At 53.5% G+C, this 23,693-nt stretch overlaps 2 protein-coding genes across 6 annotated transcripts in view; both read left to right on the forward strand.

Annotated features, from left to right (window-relative positions):
* Window positions 1–11,817, forward strand: part of SCLY (selenocysteine lyase) — a 43,482-nt gene extending 31,665 nt beyond the window's left edge. For all 5 annotated transcript variants that reach the window (XM_047722132.1, XM_047722135.1, XM_047722133.1 and 2 more), the window contains 5 exons: window positions 5,432–5,468; window positions 7,432–7,515; window positions 8,027–8,129; window positions 9,334–9,409; window positions 10,713–11,817. In XM_047722132.1, coding sequence (XP_047578088.1) covers window positions 5,432–5,468; window positions 7,432–7,515; window positions 8,027–8,129; window positions 9,334–9,409; window positions 10,713–10,866 — 454 coding nt within the window. In that variant the 3' untranslated portion in view covers window positions 10,867–11,817. The remainder of the gene's footprint in view (window positions 1–5,431; window positions 5,469–7,431; window positions 7,516–8,026; window positions 8,130–9,333; window positions 9,410–10,712) is intronic.
* Window positions 11,818–12,739: 922 nt separating this feature from the next.
* ESPNL (espin like) overlaps window positions 12,740–23,693 on the forward strand; it is a 28,131-nt gene continuing 17,177 nt past the window's right edge. Inside the window, exons 1-4 of the mRNA XM_047722419.1 lie at window positions 12,740–13,168; window positions 14,238–14,428; window positions 16,024–16,210; window positions 18,424–18,606. Of these exons, the coding sequence (XP_047578375.1) occupies window positions 12,875–13,168; window positions 14,238–14,428; window positions 16,024–16,210; window positions 18,424–18,606 (855 nt within the window). The 5' untranslated portion in view covers window positions 12,740–12,874. The remainder of the gene's footprint in view (window positions 13,169–14,237; window positions 14,429–16,023; window positions 16,211–18,423; window positions 18,607–23,693) is intronic.

The following is a 23,693-nucleotide window of genomic DNA, read 5'->3' on the forward strand; positions in this document are numbered from 1 at the left end:
GAGCAGAGCATTTTACCAGAGACACAAAGGGGACATTATATACTGATAAGAGTCAGTCCACCAAGAAGGCCTAGCAATCCTAAATGGTGATGGGATACACAACAGAACTGCAGAGTATATGGGGCAAAAACATTGAGCTGAAAAGAGAAACAGACAAATCCACAATTACAGATAGAGACTTCCCTACCCTTCCCTCCACAATGAATACAACAACTAGATAAAATCAGCCAGGATATGGAAGAACTCACTAACAGCCAACAACCAACAGGACCTAACTGAGGTGTTTAGAACATTTCACCCTACAACAGATTCAAGCAACAGCAAAATATGTATTCTTTTTTTTTTTTTTTAAGATTTTATTTGTTTCCAGGGAGAGAGTGAGAGAGACAGAGAGAAAGTACAAGCAGGGGGAGCAGCAGGCTGAGGGGAAAGCAGGATCCCCACTGAGCAAGGAGCCTGATGCAGGACTGGATCCCAAGATGCTGGGATCATGACCTGAGCCGAAGGCAGATGATCAACAGACTGAGCCACCAAGGTGTCCCCAAAATACATATTCTTTACAAGAGTCACAGAAGATACACTAAGATAGACCTTGTCCTGTGTCATTAAACAAACTATTACATTTGAAGAACTGGAATCGTACAGAGCGTTTTTCATCACAGTGAAATCAAACCAGAAATCAATAACTGGAAGGTACTAGGAAAATCTCCAAAAACTTAGAAACAAACAACACCCTCTACATAAACCATGGGTCAAACAAGAAGGCTCAAAAGAATTAAATACATCGAAATGAATGAAAATGAAAATACTCCTTATCAAAATTTGTGAGACAGCTAAAGCCTGGCTGAGAGGGAAATTTATAGCACTGAATGTATGTGTTAAAAAAAGATGATGACTCTTGGGGCACCTGGGTGGCTCAGTCAGTTTAGCATCTGACTCTTGATTTCAGCCCAGGTCATGATCTCAGGGTCATGAGGTCAAGCCCCATGTTGGGCTCTGAGCTCAGTGGGGAGTCTGCTTGAGTTCTCTCTCTCCCTCTCCCTTTGCTCCCTCTCCCCTACTGACAAGCACTCCCTAAATAAATAAATAAATAAATCTTAATTTAAATCTTAATTAAAAAAATTTTTTTAAAAATATTTTTAAAAGAAGATCACTCTGAAGTCAATAAGCTTTCACCTGAAAAACTTAGAGAAAGTAGAGCAAAATAACTCCAAAGCAAACATAAGGAAATACTAGAGAACAGAAATTAATGAAATTGAAAACAAGAATAATTTTTAAAATATTGTATTTATTTCTTTTTAGTGAGAGAGAATGAGAACAGTGGGAGGGGCAGAGGGTGAGATTCTCTGCTTAGTGCAGAGTCTTTTGGAACGCTTGATCCCATGACCCTGTGATCATGACCCAAGCCAAAATCAAAAAGTCAGGAGCTGAACCAATTGAGTCACCCAGACACCCTGAACACAAAAATAATATTTAAAAAATAATTGAAATGAAGAAATAGCCTTTTAGAAATATTGAGAAAACTGACAAATCCCTCACTATATTGTACACTTAAAACTAGCATAACAATGTATTTTAATTACACTGGAATGAAAAGAAAAACTTAATAATAATTTTTAAAAACCTGATAAACTTCTAGTAGGACTGACAAAAAAAGGAAAGAAGAAATAAATTGCCAATATCAAATTTGACAATTTAGATGAAGTGGAATACTTCATCAAAAAATAAATTACCACAACTTACCTAATAGGACACTTGATCATTTAAATAGCTTTATAATTATTAGGAAAAGGAAATTAATTTTGTAATTTTAAAACTCCCCAAAAAGAAATCTCTAGGTCCAGATAGTTTTACAGGAAAATCCTGCCAAACATTTAAAGAACTAACACCATTTCTATGCAGTCTCATCCAGAAAAATAGGAGGAGGAAACATTTCCCTGGTTCATTTTATTAATTTATACTAAAACCAGATAAAGATGGTACAAAAAAGTAAAACTATGAACCACATATCTCTCGTGAACTTAGAATCAGAAGTCTTTAACAAAATATTAGCAAGTGGAATTCAGCAATATATAAAAAATAATATATGCATCATGATGGAGTTTGTTCCAAGGATGCATGGCTGTTTCAGTATTTCAAAATCAGCCAATGTAATGTAGCATATTAAAGAAGAAAAATTGGGGTGCCTGGGTTGCTCCGTTGGTTAAGCATCTGATCCTTGATCTCAGCTCAGGTCTTGATCTCAGGATTGTGAGTTCAGGCCCAGTGCTAGGCTCCACACTGGGCATGAAGCCTACTTTAAAAAAGAAGAAAAATAACATAATTCAATGCAGAAAAAGCATTAATAAGATTTAACATTCATTCATTCATTCATTAAAAACCCTCACAGTATGACTAGAGGAGAACTTCAGCTTGGAAAGAGCATTTACAAAAAAAGCCTACAATCAATATCACACTCAACAGCAAAGGCCTGAATGTTCTACTGCTATGACCAGGAGCAAGATGAGGATGTCCATTCTCACTTCTTTTTCAGCAGGGCTGGGAGTTCTAGTCAGTGCAGAAGTCAAGAAAAGGAAATATAAGGAATACAGATTGGAAAGGAAGAGGTAAAACTGCCCCTTTTTGTAGATCACATGATGGTCTCTGTCCCAAGGAACAGATAAGAAAACTCCTAGGACTGATGAGTGAATTCAGCAAGATCACAGTTTATAAGAGAAACATACAAAAATTGATTGTATTTCTGTATACTGGTAATGAACATCTGAACAACAAAATTAAAAATACAGTATGATTTATAATCACTCAGAAATATTCAGATATAGGACTTGTAAACTGACAACTACTAATGTGGCTAAAAGAAAGCAAAGATTGAAATACATGGAGAGACATACTATGTTCATGGATCAAAAGACTCAATACTGTAAAGGTCAGTTCTCCCCAAATTGATAAATCAGTTTAGCCCAATTTCTATCAAAGCCCAGCAAGCAGACCAGTGGAACAGAATAGATACAACCAGAAATATGTCCACGTGATTTTTTGACAAAGATACAAAAGCAATTTGGTGGAGGAAAGACTCTTACCAGATGGCACTGAAGCAATTAGACATCCTTAGGCAGAAGACGATCCTCAACCCAAGTCTCACACCTTGTAAAATATTAACTCAGGATACATGTGAACTTAAATGTGAAGCAAAAAACTTTAAACTTTTAGGGGGAAAAAAAAAACGGGAAAACATCCTCAGGCTCTAGGCCTTAGCAAAGAGATCTCAGACTTGATACCAAAAACATCCATAAAAGGGAAAATTGGTACTTGAACTTCATCAAAATTTAAACCTTTCACCCTGCAAAAGAATTTGTTAAGAGGAGACAAGCTGTGCACTAGAATATATTCTCAAGGGACTAGTATCTAGAGTACATAAAGGAAACTCAAAATTCAACAGCCAACACCCCCAAACAATTCAGTCACATAATAGGCAAAAGACAGTCACAGACATTTCACCAAAGAAGATAGACATATAGCAAATAAGCATGTGAAAAGATCTGGAACATTTTTAGCTGTTAGGGAAATGCAAACTAAAACCACAGTGAGACATCACACCTACCACAACAGCTAAAATAAAAATCAGAGACAATGCGGAGTGCGTTGATGACACAGATATTTCACTCAAACGTGGCCGATGGGAATGGCAATGGGACAGCAGCTCTGGAAGACAGCTTGGCATTTTCTCTTAAAACTAGATATGCACCCACCATCCCATCTAGGAATTTCACTCCTGGACACTTGAGACATGCAGACTTGCGTTCACACAAGAGCCTGCGCACAAGTGTGTCTAGCACCTTTATTGGCAATGGCCGCCAACTGCAAGGAGCCCAGATGTCCTTTAATGAGACTTAACAGGCTGTGGCACAGTTTGTGTGGACACTGCTCAGTAATGGAAAGGGATTAGCTGCTGATGCGCATAACAGCCTGGAAGGAGTGTCCACAGAATGATGGAGAATGGAGCAAGCCTGTTCCCCCAAATGATAACTAGGGTTCCATCTATATGACATTCTTAAAATGATGGAATTAGAGATGGAGAACAGATTAACAGTTGCCCATGGCTAAGGAAGGTGTGGGGCTGAAGGCAAGCGGGTCTAGGTATAAAAGGCCAACAGGAGGGACCTTCGAGTTGGTGGAAATGTTCTATATCTCATCTGTATCCTGGTTGTGATCTTGTACCACAGTGTTACTGGGGAGAAGCTCAGTAATGGGTACACAGGATGTCTCTGTATTATTTCTTTTAATCACATATGAATATATATCATCCTTAATTAAAAAAAAAAAAAGTAGAACACCATGTGTTCAGGAGACCCTAATAGGGTAGCTCAGTATGGGGACTAGGAGTGGGAAGCAGGGTTTGCACAACTCCAGATGGAGGCAGAGGTGGCTGACTGAATGCTTGGGGAAGGGAGGATGGGACAGGTGCCCGGTTCTACACAGGGTCCCTGCTCTTCCACCTGGGCAGCCCCTCAAGGCACTCACAGGGCAGAGACCTTGAGAGATGCTGTTGGTCTGGCTGTGCTATCCCGCAGATGAGGGGTGTGAGATGCGGAGAGGGTATGACATTAGGACTCCATGTGTAGGACAAGCTCAGACATCTGGATTCTCCACGCAGAGCTCCTTGCTCTTCGCCAGACCACCCCAGGTGCCAGAACCTGTCTCCAGGAACAGAACTGACCAATTAACTTGTCAAAGGGAGATCAGCAGGATCACGTTACCTGTAATGCCCTGTGTTCCTGTTCACTTATCTTGTTATCTGCTGGTCAGCGAGCAGCAGCCAGCTCCAAAGGTTTAAGCAAACTTCAGCCCAAACTGAAAATTCAGAAAATTATGATGTTAGCGATTTATTTTGTTTTTCTTGAAAATAGAGTGAAGAGTTGTGTTTTCAGCTTGTTAGGTCGGAGTGTGAGCCTCTGGTCTACAGGGGTCCCCCAGCCCCTTCCTGCACATGCACAGTGTCTAGTAACCCATGACTCATCCCACGTGACAGTCAAGAGCACAACTGATTGGCCAGCTGATGGGAATAGCGTGGAACTGGGCTCTCTGACCCCTGCCTGGTTCAACAGGGGGACCCTGGGCTCTGCAGCTGGAGGAGGGGTTTCTCCTGCACAGGAGAAGGGTCCAGACAGAATCATCCCTGAGGACACCCAGGGGTTGTTCCAGGGTTGCCCCAGGTGGGCCATGACGATGGTACCTGGACCAGGAAGCTTGGCATCGGAGGGTTGGGGGGCCACTGCCACCACAGAGGTGAGCACGTGGCCCGTGCCTGGGAAAGATGCATGTGTGATTCTGGTTCCGGCTGAACTCATGACTTTAACAGACCAGACTCCATCTTGGGACATTGGTTTGTTGCTCTGCGTGGAAACAGGACTAACTCCCTTGTCTCTTTCAGGACAGAGAACACGCCGATGATTGCCGGCCTCGGGAAGGTAAGCCTCGGTGAGCCGGGGCTCATGGAGCAGGCGCTTTGTCTCGGGTGCGGGAGAATTGGAGTCTTCCCCCGGCCCAGTCTCCTTTATTCCCACTTGCCCGCCTGGCGCACAGGGCTCCCGACTCCAGACATAGGGTAGGGGGCAGGTTCCCCCACAGGGCAGGTCTGCGGCACCAGCCAGGCATCCCACTCTTGAACTCAATTCTGACATTGGCTACCTGGAGATGGCGTCAGAGCCCACAGGTCAGGGCTCAGGCCCATGCACTGGCCTGCCCAGACCCCCTCAGACTCCAGGCCTAAGTACCAGCTTTCACCATGCGCCTCACTCCGGCTAGTTTCTCCTCTGCCCTGGCCAGACATTGGCCTCCTCACCTGCCAAGGGCCTCCCAGCACCGTCTGGGCCTCCTGGCCATAGCTGCTCCCTCATGGCACTCACCCTGTCCTGCAGCTTCACTAGCCTGTGTTCAGGGCTTTGAACTTGGCATCTCGGGGCAGGTCCTGACCTTTCTTCTGAGAGACCAAGGTCCCTGCCTGCTTATTAGACATTCCCTCTGGGCCCATGGGTGTGTGTGTGTCTCCTCCCTGGTTCCCTTCCCTCCCCATGCTGCCTCCTGCCATCCTGGACCTCACTGTGGAAGTCTAGGCAGTGCCTCAGTCCCACCTGGTCCTTGGCTCCCTCACTGATGAGCAGGCAGTCTGTCTGGGACAATCTGTCGTGTCTCCACAAGATGTCAAGGTCTGTGTCTTCTGTGTCTCTGTGGCCCCTGACTCTGGACCCGGTCGTCCCCATCTGCAATCTGGATGCCTGCTGTGGTCCCTTCCACACTCTGCGCAGCATCCAGAGTGATCATTACATGTGCAAGTCAGGGCATCTCACCTCTTTCTTAAACCCATGTGCATCTGTGCTGCTGCACTTCGTACCTGACCCCACCTGTTGTGGGGTGCCGGGGCCCTGTCCCCCTGAGTCACTCCGTCCCAGGAGCGCACTTGCCTGTCCCTCTGCCATGGCCATGAGCACCCTAGCTCATGCATTGTCAGCTTCATGCCCGCCCCGCGTGCCCCGTGCACCCGCCAGAGCGCTCTCCTCATTCAGTATGATGCTGTTCCCTCTTCCCTTCCGCCCTTGGTCTCTAGGCTGGTTGTGCCTTGAGAACTGGGAGTGCTCTTTGCTATCACAGGCAGTATCTCTGGTGCCTGGAGGTAGCAGGAAGCACCTGGTAAAGCAAATTCCTGCTGAACGAGGGAAGATAACCCTTCTCAGGCTCTTTTTTTTTTTTTTTTAATTTTTTTATTTTTTCAGCATAACAATATTCATTATTTTTGCACCACACCCAGTGCTCCATGCAATCCGTGCCCTCTACAATACCCACCACCTGGTGCCCCCAACCTCCCACCCCCCACCCCTTCAAAATTCTCAGATCGTTTTTCAGAGTCCATAGTCTCTCATGGTTCACCTCCCCTTCCAATTTCCCTCAACTCCCTTCTCCTCTCCATCTCCCCTTGTCCTCCATGCTATTTGTTATGCTCCACAAATAAGTGAAACCATATGATAATTGACTCTCTCTGCTTGACTTATTTCACTCAGCATAATGTTTTTGTTTTGTATTAAAGATTTTATTTATTTATTTGACAGACAGAGATCACAAGTAGACAGAGAGGCAGGCAGAGAGAGAGAGGGAAGCAGGCTCCCTGCTGAGCAGAGAGCCCGATGCGGGACTCGATCCCAGGACCCCGAGATCATGACCTGAGCCGAAGGCAGCGGCTTAACCCACTGAGCCACCCAGGCGCCCCTCCCTTCTCAGGCTCTTATCAAGGCTCCCGTCTCCTGGCCGCACTCAGTAAATACCACTGAATTGTCACTTCTCTATCAGGAAATCTCACCTCTGCACTGGAAGGCTGTTTTATTCTCCTTGCTTTATGACAGTCGAACATGCTCACATTGCCGCCGTCCCTGTCCCCAGGCCGCTGAGCTGGTGACCAGGAACTGCGAGGCTTACGAGGCCCACATGAGAGATGTTCGAGACTACCTGGAGGAGCGACTGGTGGTGAGCCTGGGGCCTGCGGGAGTGGGGTGGCCTGAAGTCTGGGGGCCCCATGCTTCCTCCGCGAGCTGAGGGTCAGGGTTGGTACTGCCCCGGGCAGCAGGCAGGATGAGGGTGGGGGTTGTTTGGAACTCGGTCCGGGGACCTTGGGGACAGTCAGGGTAGAGGCTAGAGGACAGAAGCCTGAGTCAGGAGAACCCCCCCCCCCCAGAGCCCCCAAAGTGGCTGATCTTCGAAGAGGCATGTTAGGAATACACCGGAACTTGGGTGTTCGGTGGTTGTATGGTAGAGGGTCACACGTATTTGGAATTTTTTCTCCTAATAATTTTGCTTTCTAGGGAGTCCCTGTAATTATTATAGGTAGATGCTTATGGATGAACTAATTAATTTATGTGTCAAGGTTGAGATTTTCTTTTCCAGAAAAGGCTCAAGCTCAGACATTAGTTGGGGGTGGGGAGTGGGGAAGCTGGTGTGTGCTTTGAAACTATCTCTGAAGTCTTCATTGCCTTTTCAGGCTGAATTTGATAAGCAGAGAATCCATCTGAACAGCCAATTTCCAGGGACCGAGCGACTCCCCAACACATGCAACTTTTCCATCCAGGGACCCCAACTTCAAGGTGACAAGGGTCTCCTGGTCCCCATGTAGGGTGGTGGGCACCAGAGGTAGCTGAGCGGCCCCCTAGGGTGGGTGTCCCCAGAAGGCGGGGCTGATCTGGCCATTTCCTGCTCCCCCTGCCCGGGGTTTTCACGTGGGTGCCGGGGGGCTTGCCATTGTGCCCCGCACTCGTGGGCACTGAAGCAGAGAGGGAAGATGAGACTGAATTCTGGGCTCCTTCATCCATTTCCGTCAGCAAGTTTGACAGAATGTGATGAGGACCAGGGAGAGGAGAGGCAGTCAACTTTAAAATCTGGCTCAGAGTCAGGATGACGTGCACGCCTGTGGGGCTCTCAGTTCCCGTGCTAACTGCCTCCAGGCTGGGGACCAGCAGGATCGCTGGAATCCAGAAGACAAAACACAGCTCACCCAGGGCACTGACCAGCAGTGTTCCACCAAGAGGAGATTCTGTGCCCTGAGCAGGAGGGAAGCATGTCTGTAGAGCACAGAGCGGTTTGGGGAAGTTCCTAGGGGAGAGGGGGTTGCTCCCTCTGTCTCCCTGGATGGCGCGGGGAGCACTGTGTGTCTGCACCACAGACTGGCCCTGGGCAGGTGTCACTGTGCTAGGGGATGGGACCCTGCACTGGGGAGCCGCCTCACTGCTGGCCGCTGCTCCGGCTCTTCTTGCTGTGGGAAGAAGAGCACATCAAGTCCTCATCCCTGTTTTTGTGGGGATAGATGTATCATTTTCGGTGAGGCCTATGTCCATTTAAATGAGACAGATTCTTTTAATTAGGCCAATAGCTTTATTACTCTAATATCTCTGCTTGTGAAAGTAGAGGGATGTGCCTTCCGGCTTAACCAAAACAGCACTCCAATGTCTCCACCTCTAGAAAACACAGATGTTAAGTTTCAGTGTCATGAGTGGGACAACAAAGTAGGAAGTAATGCAGCCGATGAGAATTCTGGGGTCTTCTTCGGCCATTGACTGGAAATAACATGTTCGAGGCCAGATTTTAGGACAGAATAGTGTCTGGGAGGAAGCATCTTGTCTGGATCCTGCTGCACTGTCACAGGGGATGAGACGGCCTGGGCCCTGAGCCACCCCCCAACCCCAGGGGGCCCAAGGGAGGGAACCTCCAAACTTGCAGCAGGGCAGAGGGGAGGCGGACAGGTGGGGCCCCACTGGCACACTCCGCCCACAGCTACATGCCATGTCTCCACAGGGCGTGCAGTGCTGGCCCAGTGCAGGACGCTGCTGGCCAGCGTGGGGGCCGCGTGCCACTCGGACCACATGGACCGGTAAGTGCCGCGCGCCTGAGCCGCAGTATCTGGTGCCTGTCTGCCAGGTGGCCAGAGGAGGCTGCTGGGCCTGGGGCTTCCAAGGGGAGGAGGGGAAGCTGCAGCCTCAGTGGGGGTCAGCTGGGAGGGGCTAGGCAGGCTGCAGGAGCTCCCTCTATCCTGGGAAAGTGAGAGGCTCTGGGAAGGTTGTGACAGGCCAGGTTGGTTCCGGGTGGCCCTGCCGGGTGCAGGGCGATCCCAGGAGAGCAGCCCCATTGAGTGGTTGTGGCCAGGGCAGGAGGAGAGGATGTGAAGCCTGGGCACCTGAGACTGGCCTGACCCCGGTGGAGGAAGAGCAGGGCTGCGGTTTCTCACTCACCATGAGCAGGGGGCCCACAGAGCTGGGTGTGGTGCTGGGTGAGGCCTCCAGAACCCCAGAAGGAGCCGGGCCATGGTCAGCAGTGGGCTGTCCGGGAGTCTGGCTGGCGTGGTACGTGAGCCCCTCAGGCCAGGGGGCTCCCAGAGTCCGAGGGCTGGGCTGGGATGACCAGGCCCAGTCATGGCTCAGAGCTCTGTCAGAGAGGGCTGCATGAGGGTGGGGGAGGCCAGGAGCCGGCAGGTGGCAGCCTGAGTGGCCAAGTGGCTGTCAGGGGCAGTGAGGCGGGGCTAGCGTGGACTACAGAAGGACGCTCATAGAATGCTCCCCCGGCCCTCCAGAAGGGATCTGTGTGGCTCGTTTCCTAGACAGTGTTGCTGAGGCAGGTGTAGTCTGTGGTCTCACCAGCCACAAGGTGAAGAGGAGGGGACGAGGGGCAGGAGGGAGGGGCTGGGGGCGTAGCTGGGTGGGGGCGGGTGTCTGATGTGGCCCCTGCGAGGGTGGGAGGGGGGTGCCCCCTGGAATAGGAATGAGACCACCCACCCAGGGGAGGGCAGGGGGCCAGGAGCTGTGGGCCCTGTCCTTTCTCTCCCCTGCTCTGTGGGGGCCTCTGGCCCGGACCCTCAGGAACTGCAGCGATGAAAGTCCCTGCTCCCACCTAGCCCTGTGCATAGGGAGCGGGGCGTTTGTGTAGATGGCTTTCAGGAGCTCTGTAATGTGACAGAGACCTTGGCTACACTGCTTCTGCCCAGGGCCTGTGTGTGTGGGCACCTTGGGTGCCTGCTGGCCCTTGATCTGAGCACCTGCTAGGGTTGGCGGCAGTGGGAAGGGAGGGGAAGGGGGGTGCCAGAGCTGCTGGGAACACTGGCAGCGCTCTGGGTTGTGCCTCCATCTCCTCTGAGACCCGGGGAGCACAGAGAGCTGACACAGGCTCTCACCACCCCCCAGGCCATCCCCAGTGCTGCTGAGCTGTGGTATCCCCTTTGACGTGGCCAGGAACGCGCTCCGGCTCAGTGTGGGCCGCAGCACCACCAGGGCCGAGGTGGACCTCATCGTGCAGGACCTGAAACAGGCCGTGGCCCGGCTGGAGTGCCAGGCCTAACGCCAAGGACCCCCCATAGGAAGCCCTTCCAAGTGCTGGCCCAGGATGGCTCTCCTCCTAATTTGTCCCAGAGTGTCTGACATGGTCCCTTGCGGTGGGTGCGCTCATTCGCCGTCCCTGTCTCCCTGTTCCCTGTCCCCCATCCCCGGATCAGCAGAGAGCCCGTCTGTCGGGCAGGCAGACCCCACGGGCCGCACACACCTGTATGGGACTGTCCCCGCTGCCCGGTGGTGCAGGTTGAAGCAGAAGCATCCCCTGTGGGGAGCTGGGAGCGCCACCCTCTTGGAAGGGAGCGTTTCCCCTGGAAGATAAAATCCTAGTATTGTAGACCATTGTCACTTGCTACCATGAACATAGGAAACCCAATTTTTGCTGCAGTCATGGCCTCCCCTGCCTGTTGGCATGAGGTCCGTCTACCCCTGGGCCCTCTGATCTCACTCTGCCCTTCCTAAGCCCTTCCTCCACAGGGGGGCCACCAAGGTCAGCCCCCTGCTCCGTATCCCCCAACTTGCCCACCCTACCTGACCTCCTCACTCAGCCTGGTGGCAACCCAGAGCCCCCAAAGCCCCCAAGCCCCCCTGCCTTTTTCCTGTGGTCATTCACTCAGGGTTCCAGCTCCGGTGTGGGAGTCAGGAGGCAACCAGGCTTACGTGACCCCGGGTGGCTCCTGTGGTGGGAAATCCTCCCATTCCCTGCTCCGCTCCATCATAATATTGTTCCCAGACGGGTTCTTCTGTCTTCACCAAGGCTCTGTGACGTCCCGATGTGATGTCCTCTGTGACATCCCCATGCACCTCAGAGGGCGTGACTCTCAGAGACCCTTTGCATAGGATCGATTTCTTAGCCGAACACTTTTAACGTGTGGTTTTAAGGTGCCAAGAACTTCACGATGACTCTGAGGAAACCACTGTCAGAAATTCAGTGAACTAATAAAATATTCCAATGCTGGTATTAGACGTTGACAGTCTCTCTAGTGGGTGCTTCTCCAGGGCTCACTGGTGTGTCTGAGCTGGTGTGGGAAGGGCACGTAGTGGCCCCAGTTTATCACTGGACGATCAGGCTTCAGCTGAAGAAGTTCGCTTGAGACTGTGTCTCTGCCAAGTCCCTAGAAAACAGGTCACTAAAGTCAGCATCCTGCTGCCTCCAGGCAGAGGCCACGCTGATCCCAGTGGGCCCGGGAAAAAGCTGTGGGCACCCAGCACCACCAAAGGAAAGAGTCTGGGAAAAGAGGTGTGGCTGCCCTCAAGAAGCTCCTTGACCTTCAGCCACAGCCTCAGAGACCCTCACTCGCCTCGGAAGCCTTCCTGTCCCATGTTAGGGCCCTGGGCCCACAGCTGGCTCCGGCGAGCCGCTGTTCCTCAGACATTCGTGGAGCTCCTGGGCCCTAGGCCAGCCGAGGGCCAGGATCCCACAATGCGCTGTCAGCAGGCAGGCGGGCCCTGGGATCCTGGGGTGAAGACCTCATGGAACTCCAGCACACGTGGTCGTCACTTCCCCAGAGAGGGCCCCCCAGGGGACGGGTGTCTCCCCTCCATGAGAAGAGGCTCTTGGGGCTGCTGCCTAGACGAGAGGAAGTGTGTGCTGGGGAGCCTACTGCCTTCCTGGAAGGATCCTGGGAACTATAAACACCCACTAGACACAGGAAGTCCTTCTCAGGCTGAGAGACACGGCTCATCTCCCCAGTGCTTGCTCGGAAAGAGGATGAGGCCCAGCCCAGTCACAGTAAGCATCTGCTGGCCAGCACCCACCCCTGACCTGACCCCAGGGCGGACCCTGCCCCCAGACTCCGAGCCCTCTGCCCACCACAGCCCTGGGCACTGGGGAGTGGCTGGGGTAGAGCTGCGAGGCCCAGGCCCCAAGGCCCGCCACCCCCACCTCCCCCCGTCTCCCATCTGCCCTGTGCACTGCTTATCGGGTAACAGGAGCTGGAAGCTCCGTCCACGCCTGAAACAAGAAGCCCGGGCCTGTGCGTAAGCCGCCAAGAGCCACCGGCGGACTGGGCTGGAGGATGGAGGAGCAGCGGGCGCTCACGGCCGCCAAGGACGGGGACCTGGCCACCCTGAAGCGGCTGTTGGAGGCTGGGGCCTTGGGCCCAGGCATCATTGACGCCCTGGGGGCCGGCCTGGTGCATCATGCTAGCCGGGCTGGCCGCCTGGCCTGTGTCAAGTTCCTGGTGCAGCAGGCCAAGCTGCCCGGCAACCAGCGGGCCCACAACGGGGCCACCCCGGCACATGACGCCGCGGCCACAGGCAGCCTGGCCGAGCTCTGCTGGCTGGTGCGTGACGGAGGCTGCGGGCTGCAGGTGAGTGCGGCGAGCCTGTGAGAGGGGCTGATGTCCATGTGGACTGAGGGAGTGGAAGCCGGGAAGTCCTAGGGACTCTTTGTGCATGGCATGTGCACGCCCGCCTGCCCCCAAACCAGCACCAACTCCTGGGCTGGCACAGAGCAGCTCTCCCCTTGCCCTCCCCCAGGTCGGAGCACCTGGCCTCACCTGGCCAGTGGGGCCTGCCAGGGTTCCCATCAGCCCGGATCTGGGGGCCTGTTTCCCAAAGGGTCCACACAGGAGTGTGTAGAGGAGCGTGGCGAGCACACAGGCTCAGGAGCTAGGGGCCCGGCTTGTACAGCTGGAGGCCTCGGTGCCTGACAGCCCAGGCCCTGCTGTGGGGGGCAGTGGGAAGAAGGAGGGTCTCCAGGCTCAGGAATCATCTAGGCAATGGCATTTCCAGCAGCGCCCACCCTCTCCCTTTTCCTGCCCACCTGGGGTCACTTTGTGCAGTTGGAGGACGTGGGACAGTGGGCGAGCTCCAATGGGGCATGTAAGGGCACTCTCTGAGAAGGGGTGCTGGGTCCCAGACAGGGAGGACTCATGGGTCCCATCGGCTCTTCCCACAACCCGGGAAGCGGGGTGCAGGGAGTGGTGCCTATTTCTGTGCCTAGGGGCATGCCCAGGCCTGCCAGCTGCTTGCCGTGGGAATGCTTCAGTGCGAGGACTCGTGGCTGGCAGGCGGGTGCTCAGCAGCGGTCAGAGACAGAGGCCCAGAGGTAGGGCCCTGGGACAGGCAGCAGACCACAGAGCCCGACATGGACAAGGCTGGGCCCATGGAAGCCCTTCCCACTGCGAGCCGAGGGCAGAAAGGGCTGTGACTGCCCTTGAGAGAGGGGCCCGGGAGTAGTGGGATCATGGGTTTGGACTCAGAAGACCTGGACTTGTGTCCCTGCCATGCCTTTCCCTCTGAGCAGGCCACCCAGCTCAGCCGGCAGGGAGGGAAGAGCATGCGGGCAGGGTGGCGGGCTCCTGGGCTCTGGGACTGCCCTGCCGGGATGGGTCCTGGCCGGCCACAGAAGGCCACCTGCCCTTCTTTGCCCAGTAGGACCAAGACAACTCAGGCGTCTCCCCGCTGCACCTGGCCGCCCGCTTCGGGCATCCTCTGCTGGTGCAGTGGCTGCTTCGGGAGGGCCATGCGGCCACCCTGGAGACCCTGGAGGGGGCCCTGCCCCTGCACCACGCCGCCGTCAGCGGGGACCTGACCTGCCTGAAGCTCCTGGCCGCAGCCCACGGCAGGTGAGCTGCCAGAGCACCGCCTGCTGGCCGTCCCCCAGAGTGCGCCCCGGGAAGGCTGGGGGAGCAGGGAGGGCCCAGTGTGGGGCCAGTGCAGGGGGACAGGGCCCATGAGACTCAGGACCAGGGGGAAGGACCTTGATCCTATAGGCCGAGGGCAGTGTCTAGCTGCACAGAGCGGGGCAATGGGGGGCCAGGAAGCCCCCCCCCCCTCAGGCTTCTCCCGGTCTGCCTGGGGCCATGTCAGGACCCACGCTACCCCAGCTGGGAAGGTGCGCTCTCTCCAGTCATGAGCAGAGGCCTACAGTGCCCTCAGGTGGTCCTGAGGCCCTAGTCAGGGGACCCCGGATGGTCCTGCCACTTTGTTCCCTCCACGGCACTGGGAACCCCTCCAGGGCAGCCAGTCTCATGCCTGTGGCCCTATGCCTGCTGCCCAGAATGGGTGTGGGCACACGGGGTGTGGCAGGGGTGGGATGGGGCCAGCTGGGGAAGGGGGCAGCCCGGCTTCCATTCCTCATCCTGAGAGCCTATCTAGTCCTTGGCCCACGCAGAGGATGCTGTGGGCACCGAGATGGGCCATCTGGGGACGTCGTGCTCATGGCCTCCCTACCCCCATTCCCAGGACTGCTGGCCTGGCTGGGTGTTGGACTTAGTGTCCACCCCTCACCTGATGTAGCCTTTCCCCCTGATGACCCATGGGCCTCCAGTCATGCCTCTTCTCCTGGGGGGGGCCTCCTGTTTGGCTGGGGGGCTGGCTCTTCCGGCTGCCCCACACTTGCTCCCTGACAAGGCCTAACAGCTCAGCTTTGGAATAGCGCTCTCTCCCTTGGCGTTCTCAGCCCACCCCCTTGGTCTTTGGGACTTGCTTCTGCAGACACTGGGGGTGCCCTGGGCCGGGCCAGTCACAGAGGGTCTGTTAGACTCCATTTTTAAAGTCTTTCTTTACCATTTAAAACCTGGAGACTTCACATGAAAACACACAAGTGTGTGGCATCTCGTGCCCAGCACCCTGACTTCCACCTGGACCGACCATGGGGCCACAGGTGAAGTCTGCATCACCAGGGGCTGGGGTCAGCCTGGGTCAGAGACTGTCCCTCCCTGCAGAACTCCACTGGGGACCAAGAACTCACCTGGCCCCGTGGCAGCTCAGAGACACAGTGGGATCAGGGAGTCCTGTGACCCTCCTCCAGTCCGTCTATGCTGGAGCTTGGAGTGTGGATGCCAGGCCCAGGCACTGCTCACAATGCCCCTTTCCTGCAGAGCAGGCCTTGGGCTCTGGAGGCTCAATGACCTGCCCACCACCCACCCCACTAGGCTGTTCACCCACCAGCAAGCCCCAGTCCTGGGAATAGCTGGTTGACTCAAAAGGGAGTGTGCAGAGCTGGATTCCAGGGTCCCAGCGGTTGGGGGCAGTGGGGTCAGGGGTAAGAAGGCTGTGTACAACCTGTACACCCATGCAGGTGACCTGCTAGGGGGCCCTTCAGCCAGTAAGGGGGGCTGCGTCTCTCCGCCCCTTGATCTGGGCCTTGGGGGGCTGGAGGAGTTCTGCCTCCTACAAGAACCCCCAAACGCTCTCTGATCCTCCCCTTCCCCCACAGTGGTGTGAACCGGCAGACGCGCACTGGGGCCTCCCCACTCTACCTGGCCTGCCAGGAGGGCCACCTACACCTGGCCCAGTTTCTGGTGAAGGACTGTGGAGCTGATGTGCACCTGCGAGCCCTCGATGGCATGAGTGCGCTCCACGCTGCAGCTGCCTGTGGCCACTACTCACTGGTTGTCTGGCTGGTAAGGGGGTGCTAAGGGTGCTGGGGGCATGGGAGGTCAGAGGCGGCTGGCACCTGCTCCCTCCTTGGTCCCAGAGCCCCCTCCAAGCTAGCAGGGCCTGGCTGGGGTGGGGGATCTCCATCTGCCTGCAGGACCCCTGGGGACCCCTGAGGCTGTGGGGGATCAGATGTTCCCGGGGCATCACCGTGAGCACCCATGTGTATAGGCCCAGGCTGGGCCCGGGAGTGCAGCCTTGATGGGCAGTGTCCCCTGCAGGACAGTAAGGACTTTCGTGACCCTCTCCCAGGAGTCCTGGGGTGTTTCCTGGAGCCCTCAGGAAGGGTGGTCCCCAGCAGATGCTGACTGTTCCTGGCCCCGCATTCAGCCACTTCCTGCTCTGATGTCTCAGAGCCCCAAGCAACGCCCAGTCTCTTCCCTTCTGGCCCCGGGAAAGGGACATTCAGGCCTCTTTCTGGAAGGAAGCCCTGAGACCCCAGAACACATAGTGGTCTGGGCGGGGGGATGCATTTTCCCAGCATGGGCTGGGGACTTCCTGCTTCCACCACAGAAAACCAGACCAGGCCAGGTCTCTGGGACCCTGGAGAGTTCGTTACGGAGGCCCAGGGGAGATCTCAGAGTCAGGGGGGTCTCCCTGAGGAGACGCAGGAAGTGGTTGGGCAAGGGGGGGTTGCCCAGATGAGGAGGGCTCAGCTTTTAATCCAAGTTGGAGAGAGCCTGGTTTGAGGGGTGGAGGGAGTGGGGACAGGCAGAGGCCCCGAGAGGACCAGGGTTCTTTCCTGAGGGGCTGGGAGCTCCTGCCAGGCCCTGAGCCAAGAAAGGCAGGATGTGACTGGCATCTCTGAAGGCACACTGGCCACTGTGGGGGACGAGAAAACCCTTCCTTGCTCAGAACCTCCCATACTTCCTGAGGGGCCTTCTCCCCGGCAGAGTCCCCAGGGCGCAGAGCCCCTCCTCCACTGCCCTCCCTGCCCATCCGTTTAGGATAGCGCCACTCCAGCCAGCCCTCTGTCCCACTGTCCTCTGTCTTCCCTCCATGGCACCAGCACCTGATAGACTATAAATTTTCCTCTGGGAGGCAAGGACCACGTCCATGGGCCTGGCGCGGAGCACGGGCTCTGGAGACACTGACCCAGCAAGTTGATGAACCAAGGAACAAATGATGAAATCGAGCCGCCTGCCTTGGTCTTGAGCCACCAGCATTGGTCTCCAGGCTCCCTTGGCCGCTCTCCCACCCAGGCTGGCCCTTTGCCCCTGAGACCCCACCAGAGGCAAACACACATTGTGAGGCTTGGTCCCCCCTACCCCGGCCACCTTCCCACGGGTGCTCCTGCTGAGAGCGGCTCCACTCCCAGGAGAAAGCCCAGCATCCCCACCCTGGCCTTCCCATGGAACTGTCCTCACGTTCTCTCTCCTGTCGTTCTGACCCCGTCCAGTTCAGACTGCGGGCCCCCCAGAAAGGTACCTGTCTCCGCACCTGGATTCTTGGTCCCTGGGGTGGGGAGTGCCGGGCGTCTCTGGCCATGGCACTGAGCCACGGGGGTGTGCTGGGAGAGAAGCAGGTCAGAGCTTTGGGGGAGTCAAGGGGACAGGGAGGGTTGCAGGAGGGAGCACTGTGGGGGCTCATCCCAGGGAAAAGGAAGGAGCAGCCAGGGCCACGGGCTCTCAGGGCCAGAAAGGCCTTTCCAACGTGACTCCCACTGCAGACTCCCAGCTGGGTCCCTGACTCCGGAGAGGGGTGTCCTCCCTCCTCAGGGGGGCCAGCTGACAGGAGGGCCTCTGTTCCCGGCTCACTGGTCTTTTCCCAGCAGACACAGTTGACTATCAGATCAGCCAGCATGCTTTGGGCTGCAGGTGACAATGGAACTTGAACCTCCAGTGTCCCTCCCACATGGGAGTGTAGGAGCAGCAGGAGGCTTTGCTGTCTTTGGGTCAGACACCCAGCCCCATTTGGCTGCATCTCTGCATTCTCCCAGCCTCTCCCTTATGGTGAAAGTTGGCCACATCAAGGTAGGAGGAAGGAGAAACAGGGTGACAACACAGCCATCAGCCCCTTCCATTAGGAAGGCAGAATTTTCCTAGAAGTGGCCCCTGGAGTTTCACTGGCTTCTGGGGAGGATCGCCTTCCGCTTCTGTGCCGAGCTTGCTGCCCGCCCCTTCTACCTCCCTACGAGGGGTCACCTCCTCAGCGGGTCCTCCTCCTCCACCTTCCCCAGGTCACCTTCACCGACATTGGCCTGACAGCACGGGATAATGAGGGGGCCACAGCCCTCCACTTTGCAGCTCAAGGCGGCCACACACCCATTCTAGACCGGCTCCTGCTGATGGGCGCCCCTGTCACGACAGACTCCTGGGGAGGGACCCCCCTCCATGATGCAGCTGAGAACGGGCACATGGAGGTAAGGCCAGCAAGGTGGAATGTAGAGACTGGGAGCTCCCAGAAGCTGGAGGCCTGGGAGCTCTCCCTTCCTGCACTTCCTGCAGAAATAATTCAACCCGCTCAGCAGCCCAGTGGGAGAGGAGTCACGGTTCCCCTTATACTGGTGGGTAAAGTGTGGCTGAGACAGCAGTCACTGCCCAGGGCCCAGACTCTGAGTTACCTGGGGGCCAAATTCAGGCTCTCCCTCCGTGCACACCTCTTCCTTTGCACAGAGACCCCCAGGGTGTGTCGTCTGTCCCAGGAGAACCCTTGGCTGCTGCGCTCAGAGGTGTGAGGGTAGCCCTGTTGATATCATCCAAGAAATCTCAGGGACTCGCGTGACCCAGCCCCTAGGAGACAACATGAGGAACCCGGAGTCAACAGGGGTGACATTTAAATATTCAGGGTCCAACACTGAGAATAGACCCAGCCCTCGGCCGGGCCCCTGCCCCGCATACCCCTGCACACTGACCTCACAGAAAGGCAAGGCCAGTCTGAGAGCAAAACACAGTTTTCCTCCTCCGCCTCCCCAACCCAGCCCCACGGAGCACTGTCCCCAATGGGGATCTGCTTCCCCCAGCCCCACCCGCAGCTCAGTCCAGAGGGAGGATGTTGTTGAGATCGCAGCTGAGTGCCCCAGTGAGGCTCTCTGCTTCCGGACAGCTGTTCACAGCTGGAACCCAAAGTGGGGCTGGGGCCCCACGTGGCCCAGTGTCAGCCGAGTCAGGTAAAATGAACTGCAGCAAGCACAGTCACAGGAAGGCACTGTTCCTTTGGAAGAAGGCAAAGGAGGCAGGACCCCAGCTCACTGCAGCTGTGAAATGGTCTTTCTCTGACTCTTCACTCCCCCGACTCCCCACCCCAGCTACACTCCCTCTCTCCTTCTCAGACACCACTCAACCCTGCAGGCTCACTTCCCCAGCTCTGTCTCCCCAGCTTCCACCCATTCCTAGCCAGGGAGGGGGGCAGCGGGCCCGAGGGCAGGGACAACAGAAGATTTGGAGGTGGTGAGGGCACCCCAAGTCCCAAGGGACCCTCTCAGGAAGGCGGCTGGAGCCGTGGCTTTCTGCAAATGAAATCCTCATTATGAGCCCAAGGAGTTGAACAGATAAGCCCAGAGCCTGTGGGTCCTCACCCGCTCTGCATATGGAAACAGAATAACTCAGGCCACACAGCCCAGAACAGATCTGCTTTCAGTCTTCTTCTGACGGAAATCCTGAATCCACGGGAGAGCCTGAGATCAGCAAGGCCTGGCTGGCGCCCCGCCCTCCGCCACCCCCTTGGCTGCTGTATTATTCAAGAGTGAACAAGAGACTTCACAGTATTTTATCCAGAAATAGTTCAGCCCACATCTCCAAGAGATGAGGACCCCCTTTGTTTTTTAACACAGTTTCAAACCAGTATCACACCTAACAATAATTCATAGTGAGGTCCTACTATCATCTCTGAGCCAGCCTGCCCAGAGCGTCCAGTATCCATTTCCCTGATTGCTCCAGACTCGGAGGCCAAACAGGAACCGCACACTACTAGTTTGTCCGCTGCATCCACTAATCTATTCGCAGTTCCAGAAATCTGCTTTGTCCCGGAAGTCTAGGATAATGCTTGATCTCCCCTGCAACTTTAAAATACATTCTTATTTTAGAGTAGTTCAGGATGATTTTAGATTGTAGAACAATCGAGACACTAGTACAGGCAGAGGAACCCAAAGACCCACATCCATTTCTGCCTGCATTAACCACTTAATCAGCATAGTGCATTTGTCACAATTAGTGGACCAAAACTGATACAGTATTACCAACCAAAGTCCATACTTTATTCTGATTCCCTTAGATTTTTTTTTAAGACTTATATATTCATTTATTTATTTAGAGAGAGGGCATGTGCTCAAGAGTGAGCATGAGCAGGGGAGGGAAGGGGAAGGACAAGCAGACTCCGGGCTGAGTGTAGAGCCCAACTTGGGGCTCGATCTCATGACTCCAAGACCATGACCTGAGCCAAAACTGAGTTGGACGCTTAACCAACAAAGCCACCCAGACAACCCCCAGACTTCCTTAGTTTTTACCGTATGTCTTTTTTTCTGCTCCAGAATTCCCTCCAGGATACCACACTACATGTAGTCTTCAGGTCTCCATAGGCTCCTTAGCTGGGACAGATTCCCTTCATTTTTAGGAATAAAACTTAAGAATAAGAGCTGGTGTCCCAGCAGCCTCCAAAGGGAGCAATGATTGTTTAACATGTTTTGTTTTACTATATCAACAGTCTTTATTCTTTGAATGGTGTGAATTATACCGATTGCTTACTTTTAAAATTGAAGTTTAAAAATACGTTACATAAAACTTACCCTCCTGGGACAACTGGGTGGCTCAGTCGGTTAGGTGTCTGCCTTCAGCTCAGGTTATGATCCTGGAGTCCCAGGATCGAGCCCCACATCAGGCTCCCCCTCAGCAAGGAGTCTGCTTCTCCCTCTGCCCCTCCTGCCTCATGCGCTAGTTCTCTCTCTCTCTCTCTCAAATAAATAAAATCTTTTAAAACGCCAACTTCTCCTACTGTTTCTAAGTGTATGGTGCAGTGATGTTCACTATATGCCTTGTTATACAGCAGACCTCCCAGCTTTCATCTCTCAAAACCAGAATTCTGTCCCTATGAAACATTTCCCTGCTCCCCATCCCCCAGCCCTGGGAACCCACCTTTCTACTTTCTGTCCCTATGAGTCTGACAATGCGAGGAACATCACAAGGGCAGAATCAGATAGCAGTTACCTTTTTGTGACTGGCTTATTTCACTCAACGTTATATCCTCAAGGTTAAACCATGGTGTAGCAGGACACAGGATTTCCTTCCTTTTTAAGGCTGAGTCGCATTCCCTTGTGTGGACGGGCCCACATTGCCTCTCTTCTTTCATCCATCAGGGAACACTTGGATTGCCTTTCGCACTTGGCTGTTGTGGACAGTGCCACAGTGAACATAGGCGGGCAAACATCTCAAGACCTTTCTTTCTACTCTGATTACTTTTTAAAATGTTAAACTACCCTTGCATTCCTGGAGTAAATGCAAACCGACCATGATAAATTGTCTCTTCTACATAGCTGAATTTAATAGCTAACTTTTTGTTTGGGATTTTAGATGCAGTGTATAGTGCTATGTGGTGGTTCTTAAGGTTGTCTGTGCACTGGGAATGTCCAGGACAGGTTTAAAGTATCCAAACACCGGGGCTCCAACTGCCCAGAGATCCTGATTTGATTGGTTCTGGGTGGGACCCCCAGGTATCCGGACTTTTAAAACGCCCCAGGGGTTTATGATATACAATTTCAAGAACTACCTGTGTGAATAGCATTGGTTCAGTAAATCTAGAAAGAATTCATAGAGACAGTGGATCTTACAGTGGTGTGTGAACAGGAGAAGGAGCCGGACTTCTGGCAAGGGAGAGACGACTAGACAGCTGCTAGAACAGAACAGAGAGCAGGAGCCAGGGTTGGCCGTAAGGGGTCGCTGGTGACAGCATGGAACTAAGTTTAATGCCGAGCTAAGAGACGCTGGGAAATCTCGAGAGGAGGGCGTGAGATGCCATGGCTGTTTGGAAAAGGAAGTTGCCATTTGATGGGGTGTCGTCTGGGGCTTTGCTGATGAGGTTGAAAAGGAAACGACAGAAGACAGGTGTAAATAAGACTCTCTCAGGGTTCAGATGAGTGGTTTTAACTCAGTTTTAACTCTAACTTACTGTGGCCACTAATTCAAGAAGTGAACTTACTACTGAGTATTCTAAGAGTTCCTAGAGGTAATGGGAGCATGACTGCCTCAGTGGGATTTCTGCTCCTATGAGAGGTGCGGTGAAGGCCTGTTTAATCGTCAGAGCCTCTGACATCCGCTCATTCACTCTCCTCCATTCAGATACTCACTCTTCTGACACATAGTTATTGAACACACTTGCTTAGGACATGACTGAGGATTCAAGAACCACAAGAGCATTTGGTTCTCAACGGGGCAGGACCCTCTGCAGTGGGTGTCGGAAATTTCAGGACTGTTTTTGGTTTTCCAGTGATTGAGGCACCTGTGGTGGAGGGGACACAAGGGGACCTGCTATTCCCAAGTGTATATAATTAAGCTTAGAACCTAAATTCAATTGTGTGTATACACACACCCCAGTATTTTTCATAGTGTCAATATATGTAAGGCTTTTCCAAGAATGATCCTATTGTACATGGTGAGGGAAGATAGTATTTTGCCTTATTTGCACTTTACCACGAACCACTTGCTGAGAAAAATGGCATCACCAATGGCAACACCCATCTTGTGCATTACTGTCAGATCTGTAGTGATTCGACGTGTAGGTACTTTCAGCGATAACTTTTTTTTTTTTTTTTTTTTTTGACAGAGAGAGATCACAAGTAGGCAGAGAGGCAGGCAGAAAGAGAGGAGGAAGCAGGCTCCCTGTGGAACAGAGAGCCCGATGTGGGGCTCGATCCCAGGACCCTGAGATCATGACCTGAGCTGAAGTCAGAGGCTTTAACCCACTGAGCCACCCAGGCGCCCCTTTCAGTGATAATTTTTGAAAGTGCTCATAATCATGATGCTCATTCAACTATAAAATGAGCCTGTGTCAAAGATTTTGATTTACCTCATTAATTAAGAAGAAAGCAAGTAATTCATATAACCAGGAGTAAAATAAAACAAATATTTCACCAGAAAGGAATAATGACGTGAATTCCCAAATAGATGCAAAACCAGTCAGTACTGACAAGGGAGATCATTGACTGCATTCCATGTACACATTTTGCATTTAGGCTTTCCCTGGACAAAAGTCATTTATCATATGAACATATTTATTTATTTGAGATTGAGAGAGAGAGCATGTGTACACGAGACTACAAACATGGGGAGGGCAGAGGGAGAAGCAGATTCTCCACGGAGCAGGAAGCCTGCTGTGGGGCTTGATCCCAAGACCCTGGGATCACGACCTGAGCTGAAGGCAGACACCCAACTGACTGAGCCCCCTCAACATTTTTTTAAAAGGATTTTATTTATTTGGGAGAGATGGAGCAAGAGCATAAGCAGGGAGAGCAGTAGGCAG

The sequence above is a fragment of the Lutra lutra genome, chromosome 3 (assembly GCF_902655055.1).
Source record: "Lutra lutra chromosome 3, mLutLut1.2, whole genome shotgun sequence".
Classification (NCBI taxonomy): Eukaryota; Metazoa; Chordata; class Mammalia; order Carnivora; family Mustelidae; genus Lutra; species Lutra lutra.